This window comes from Leptinotarsa decemlineata, unplaced genomic scaffold, assembly GCF_025532065.1.
Source record: "Leptinotarsa decemlineata unplaced genomic scaffold, Ldec_3_MD MMD2_tig00000026_RagTag_RagTag, whole genome shotgun sequence".
NCBI classification, from domain to species: domain Eukaryota; kingdom Metazoa; phylum Arthropoda; class Insecta; order Coleoptera; family Chrysomelidae; genus Leptinotarsa; species Leptinotarsa decemlineata.
In genome coordinates, this window is record NW_027412539.1 from 2,746,678 (window position 1) to 2,754,132 (window position 7,455).

Below are 7,455 nucleotides of genomic sequence, written 5' to 3' on the forward strand. Positions count from 1 at the left end.
AGACAACCTGCTGATTCCACAATATAAATTAGCAAGTACTAGTCGCAATTATCTAAGAATGAGACTGTTTAATGAATCAACTATTGAATTGGAAGATACACACCTGAAAATATTAAAAAAGAAACTAAAGAGTAATCTGTTGAGGAAAGCCTACTACGAAGTAAATGATTTCGAATTGTCCTAAGTTAATTTGAATTAAAATTCCTGTTATTTATTCATTTTCACAAATGACAATTTAATTCTGTAATTGAAACAACGATAAAAATAAAATAAAAACAACAATGAAAATTGATTGGCGCTCCGGGGCGACTTCATTGATTCCAGTGGCGCATTTGCTTTTTCAGCTGCAGGAAAACCCGGAAAAACCTGCAGCACCACATCATCTGAAGATCTTGTTCTTACAATGTCCTCTCTCTTATAAAACAAAATGTAGGGTGTCTCCAGAGGCTCCAATAAATTCAATGCATCGCCAGAACACTTCGTGACACGACTATCATCAAACTTAAACCAGTCCGTTTCGTCTTTGACCAAGGCGTAATAATGACCAAATTCAACGCCAGAACCATAGTGAACAATGACTGCATGAATATTATAATAGTGGTCTGGTAGGCTGAAATGTTCATCTATTTCGAACCTTCCAAAGAGTTTCTTGCTTCCGTTAGAAGTTTGAAAATCGTCAGTGTTATTATTAGATTGACTGGTGCCTCAGCTATACTTGTTTCCTTATAACAGTCAGTTAGTTTGGCGCATGTTTGACAATACCGTCGATCATCACCTGTTGAAAATTCCATTTTCAGATGATTTAACAATAAGCTTTGCACGGACTGGTTATTAGTCATATTAGGAAAAGCTAGATGAAGTTCTAGAAATTCACATAAGTTTTCGGTACTTCTTGAACATATACCACAAAGAAAACAATTGAGGATTTTTCCAGCAAAAGATTTACAAACACAAGACGAGATGGGCTGTATGGAATCATTCAGTCCAGAGCGGTCAGCAGTATTGATTTTGCTATTGTTTTGCTCACGAAGAGTATTCAACAAGAACCCCAAGAATTCGGAACAATCCTCTTGTTGTCCTAACGAGTATCTAGTGGACTTCAAAGACTCCAGGAAATCGGTTGGAGGGAAAGATGATACCTTCTTACGAAACTGCAGCTGCATGAACAGGTGTTTGAGTTTGATGAATAAGTAGGAAACATTCCCGTTCTCGTTCATCATTAAAACTTTGTTGTTGAAATTCTTCGTCATGAATAACACTTGTAAAATGCTATTCATGTAGCAAGTATTTCCTTAATTATCTAACCCAATTTTCTTCTCTAGATTTTCAGGACAACTATCTACTGATTTGTAAGGAAGAACATGTTTAACAGAATCTCCATAAGAACCATTTCTCAAGCTGCGATCGATCCTTCCAAGTGAAGAAGGGTTTCGTAGAGGGATCGATTCGGCTCTTCCTTCATGAAGCTCTTCCACTGAAAGGGAACCAGTTCTACGAGAACTGCAACTCGTATTTGGGGGGCAACAATGACCTGAGCCCACTGACCGCACTGAAAAAGAAGGAGGTGGATCAATCACTTGTGAATTAACCTTGATAGGAGACTGATGAATATCCACATATCTCGGCTTGTTTCGAAGAGGTTTCAGTTCCGTACTGACATTAGGGCAATGCATGATCTCATCAAAATTATGTGAAAGAGGAATAGTTCCAAGCACTGAAGCAGCATTGCCACGTTGAATAGCAATACTAATTCTTTTTATTAAAAAAGAGGTAGAACGGTGATCTTTCGTTACTTGGCCCATTCTCCTTTTAAGTTCATGAACGAATAACAGAGACTCCGGGCCGTAAACACCAAAATTTTCAACCGCTACTGGATAGAATAGATAGTTGTTTCCAAGATTTTGGTATTTTTTTCTTTTCAATTTCTCGCCAGACAATTCTGCAGTTCCAGCAGACTTGGAATTTTCGGCTAGATGGGAAGCCGCGACCGTGTCAACGCAAGTGTTATTTATTCATTCTTTTGGTTAAATTTGTTTCAAATTATAACATAATACTCCTAACTCTTATTTATAAATATGACTTACAGATTTGGTAATAATCTATATGGACCTCAATATGTTTATGTTTCACTTTAAAATTTTGTTTCATATGTCATGTGTTAGTAATTATGTTGGAATTTCACGTTGTAAATAATTTATAATTTACAATTTCATATATGTTATATATGTGTATTTTATGTGACTTGTCCAGACACCATGGTGTACTTGTGATCAATAACTAAATATTATTATTATTATTATTATTGCTTGATCTATTCGCGAGCAAATGGCGCTGTACGTAAACTCCTTGATATAATTCGAACTCACTTTACATGTATTTCTTCATTTGTTAGGAATCACACTTTGGAAAGTAAGACCTCAATAATCCTTAGCTCGCACAGGTTTCGACTTCTGAGGGTTGTCGTCCGCAGGGGTGCGACAGCTGGTTAACAGAAAAACAGATTTTTAAACAGATTTGTAACCCTCCTTTGCACGCCTGCTGTCTTGGGCTTGTTAGCTGATTTTCAGACTCCCTCTCTGGAATCGGAAAATATCATTGGTCATTTTTCTAAACAATATTGATCCCAAAGTTTGGATAAAAAAAATATATTTTGATAATACCAAAAAACAAGCTTTTATAGCATACGAAAGTAAAAAATTAAAAATGAATATAGTTTAAAAAACTAAAAAACACGATTTTAAAGAACACCGAACTAGAGAGTTGAAAATAATTTCATTTCAAATAAGCTTGTAATAATAACGAACGAAAAATACTAGTATTATTTTGGGAAAAGTGTAGAGGCTTTGTGCCATATTTTTTGTATATCAAGCGTCCGTCGCTTCTTTCACAATAATACTAGTATTTTTCGTTCGTTATTGTTTTAAGTTTATTGACGAAAAAATAAATTTTAACTTTTCAGTTCGATGTTCCTTGAAAGCGTGTTTTTTTATTTTTTTCAACTATATTTATTTTTCTTAGTCATGGGCCTATTTAGCCCATCTGTATTCCATAATTTCCCAAGTGTTTGGAAACTCCAGATCAGTTCATACCTTTAATGATCTTAGATACTATACAGGGTGTAACTGAATAAGTGTACAACATTTGAGGAGGTGATTCCTCATCGAAAAAAAGATAGGATCTTTTATATGAAGGAACTTCATTGAAGCATCCCTTCCAAGATACAGCCCCTTAAAGCGGTACATAAAAAAAAGACACTTAGCCAGAAATTTATTTGGTTTACCCCATAGCCTGTTTCATTCTAAACAAAAAATGCCTCTCAAATATTCCTGGAGTCTCTCTGATTACCCTGCACGCATCGTTGATGCGGTTTCTTAAGTCCTCTACATAGCGAACAGGAGTACGATAAACCAAATGCTGTAAATGGTCCCAAATAGAGAAATCTAGAGGATTGAGATCCGGGGATCGAGAAAGCCAGTTGTGTGGTCCTCCTCGACCTATCCACTGATTTGCATATGTTTCAGTTAAATGCTGAAGTGCTACTTGACTAAAATGGGCGGGAGCCCCATCATGCATGAAAAACATATCCCTTCTGACGCCCAAAGGAACTTCCTCCAGCAGTACTGGATGCATTTTTCTCAAAAATTGAACGTATGCCTCACCATTTAATCGAGGAGGTAGAAAATGAGGCCCAAATAAATCATCCCCAACAACTCCGAGCCACACGTTAAGAGAAAACTGTTCTTGATGGTTAGTTTCGACAATAGCGTGAGGGTTTTCATCAGCCCATATGTGGTAATTATGAAAATTAATAATCTTGTCCAAAAAAAACTACATTGGTCTGTGAATTCTATGGTCTTCAGAAAGTCACAATTTCTTCTAATCATTTCCAGCATCCAATTGCAAAATTCAAGACGGTTCGGAAAGTCTCGGGGTAACAGTGCCTGTACTCGTTGCAAATGGTGAGGGTATGAGAGTTGTTCCTTTAAAATTCGAAATACCGTCATATGATTAACATTTAGCTGGAAAGGAATCTTTCTACTACTGATAGTAGGTTGTTCTTCAATCAAATTAAGTACTGCTTCCTCAAGCTGTGGTGTTCGTACTTCTCGATGGCGACTACAATCCTGCGTTCTTTTGTCGAACCATGGAGTAAACCAAATAAATTTCTGGCTGAGTATCTTTCCGGTAGTACAAAACGTCAGGTCAATTTCAATATTGTAACTTTTTTAGTGCTTGTGAAAAAAATTGTTATGCAAATTTTATGTACCCCCTTTAAGGGGCTGTATCTTAACAAGGGATGCTCCAATGAAATTTCTTTATATGAAAGATCCCATCTTTTTTCCGATGAGGAGTCACCTCCTTAAATGTTTTTCACTTATTCAGTTACACCTTGTATAAGAGAAACATTGAGTTAACTTAATACATTTTATTCTCAGGAAATAAATAATATTCATAAAACAATTTTCGAAGTTTTCACCATTGGTAGGCTGCATTGAGACCAGAGTAGGAAGCATGAGCTACTACTGGAGCGGCGGAGTAAGCTGAAACTACTGAAGGGTGAGCAGCGTAGGCAGATACTACTGGAGCCACAGATTTGGACAGCACAGGAGAGGAGTAGGCTGACACGAATGGAGAAGAGTAAGCAGATACAAATGGAGACGGGTGCGCAGAGTAGCTCGACACTAATGGTGCAATAGCCTTAGATACAACAGGAGCCGCGTATGATGATACAACTGGTGATCCATGGCTGGTGTAAGTACTAACTACTGATTTTGATACAGGGGCAGCATATGCTGACAAGACTGGAGATGAATAGGCTGATACCACTGGTGCTACAGACTTAGTGATGACAGGTGCTGAGTATGCAGATACAACTGGAGCATGGGCAGCATATGTTGAGAGAACTGGGGATCCGTGGCTGGTGTATGTGCTCACTACTGATTTTGATAGAGGAGCAGCGTATGCCGATAAGGCTTGAGATGAGTAGGCTGATACCACAGGTGCTGAGTATGTAGATACAACTGGAGCATGGGCAGCATATGTTGAGAGAACTGGGGATCCATGGCTGGTGTATGTGCTCACTACTGATTTAGATAGTGGAGCAGCGTATGCTGATAAGACTGGTGCGGTAGCATAACTGGCTGCCGCCGGGGAAGCAACGAATCCAGCGTTAGCATATGCCAAAGCAGCGACAAAGATAATGAACTGAAAAAGTAAACAAAGGATGGAAAATACTCTATCTGTAAAGCCTAAATTTAAGTTAGTTGATTGGCAGTTTTTTCTGACATACATCATATAAATTTTCTTCAAGAACATATCTTCGGCAGTGAACTTTAGAGTGTAGATGGTTTTTCTGGGATATAAATAGTTGGCCTGAATTTTTTTATAAAATTTGAATTATCAGTGTTTGTAGCTATTCAATTCCGTACTTGTATGATGTAATAGATTTATTGAAGCGTATGGAATGAAAGCATACTGAATGAATGCAAAAATAATAATGAATATGACATTTTTTAACGAACGAAGCCATCAAAATGGAGAACAGATAATTTTTTCAAGTTTCGAAAGTATGGTCAGAATTTTTGTGAATTTTTTATATATGAAATATTTAAACGTATTGGATTCATAACATATGTTATTCAATAACTGAGTTTGAATGTGAATGAATCCAATAGAATATTTCTTGATCAGAATGGATACATTAGTTTTATGACGACGTTCTCAAAAATATTTTTTTTTGACACCAGTTTATAGAACTGATAGTCATGAAGACAAATGATTCACGAACTAATTTGTTGAAATGTACTCGGTACTCACTTTTGATGCCATTGTAGTAGATCGTACTTTAGTTGGTCAGAAACTGATACAAATCAAGACATTTCGGTTGTTTTTATATTGCTGTGTCGATTCTTCCACCAACCACGAATTCTGTTACACTTTCGGTTTCTTTGAAGGTCTAGGTTGCGTTCTTCACATCACGTCGGTAATCCAACAAATCTTGTGCATGTCTGATTACATCAGTGACATTGTAATGCGGAAATAGACCTACTTTATGATGAAAAAACAATCGTTCATTTGTGTATTTACGTATAGTTAGATTAACTTCAACAATAACCTGATGTGTATTACATTAGTGAATTCATGAGAATGAAGTAGTTTTATAATGATTTTCTAATAAAAACTCCTTTTAAATTCTCAATATGAATTTATAGCTAATCAATGTATAGATACAAAAGTAATAATCGTTACACGCGAACAATTGTGCTCTGCAATAGTATATCATGAACTTTTATAAAAGAGGATATACTCGTAATTGCACGAGTGTTACAATATCTCATTATGAAATAATTTCATCTGCTATTTTATTGCCGAGTAGAATAATTTCAATCGAAAGAAGGAATGTTTTTCAAGAGAGATACGTTTTTGATAAGCTTTTTGGCTTTCGTCTGGGTACTTCTCCATCTTGATACAGAAAAATATGGGAAACTTTTTAGGAAATAGAATCACTGGAATAGAATCTGGAACAGTAAAGTACCTACTCCAAATATCCATGAGGGAATTTAAACAGATATCATTATTAGGAACGCTATACAACGTAATATAGGGAGAGAATCAATTCAAAAACTTTTCTCAATTGAAAAAACAATCGAAATTCTGGTGAACTTCAAAGTTCTGCTTTTGTCAGAGTTCGTTTAAACCTGGATGGGCTCTTTATCAGTTTCTATATGAAAGAAACTCCTGTGAATACTATACAAATTTTTGTAAATATTTTTCATGGAACTGAATTACTTTCTCCTTTCTTCTGAAGTTTCCTTTTTTTGAAAAGAATGGAGAAGTCTATTTTCTATAGTACCTCACGGATTTCATGACTATAGTTTTTGAAAAATTCTCAGAAAGCAACGGTTACGATTATATTTATGAGCATGCCATCTATGTGGTTGACAGAAAATTGAAACTTCATTCATTGAACATAAACAAGAGTCTCAATCATTGTTTACTACAATGACAAGCTTCAATGTTGATAGCCGATTTCTATCTATCTGCAGCATTCTCTGCAAACAGGCCGCTAAATAATATCAAATATGATCTAATGCCAAATAGCGCTTTTCCGATCTCCTGTGAATCATATCAACATTACACAATCAATTCATAAATTAGTTACAGAGGTGTTCAGTTATTTCTTTCATTACTTAGTAATATGATGGAATCGGTTATGAAATCTGTAATTATTCTGAGCTCCTATCCATGCTCCTATTCATGCTATGTTTTTCAGTTCTTTTTTCAGATGGCACCGTTATGGAAGTTGTTCCGTAAGTATTTTCATGACAAGGATAGTCCTGATATCATTGGTCTGCTCATTTTGTTGGGGTATCAAATTGATACTTGTTTGATACTTGTTGAGATCATCTTGAAAAATCGGTTGTTTTCTTATTTCGAAAGTCACTTCTATTTTAG

At 35.9% G+C, this 7,455-nt stretch overlaps 1 protein-coding gene across 1 annotated transcript in view; it reads right to left on the reverse strand.

The window, feature by feature from the left end:
* LOC111504411 (uncharacterized) overlaps window positions 1–5,950 on the reverse strand; it is a 30,922-nt gene extending 24,972 nt beyond the window's left edge. The window contains exons 1-2 of the mRNA XM_023158956.2: window positions 5,818–5,950; window positions 4,478–5,205 (exon numbers count right to left, since the gene is read on the reverse strand). Coding sequence (XP_023014724.2) covers window positions 4,478–5,205; window positions 5,818–5,829 — 740 coding nt within the window. The 5' untranslated portion in view covers window positions 5,830–5,950. The remainder of the gene's footprint in view (window positions 1–4,477; window positions 5,206–5,817) is intronic.
* Window positions 5,951–7,455: the final 1,505 nt, after the last annotated feature.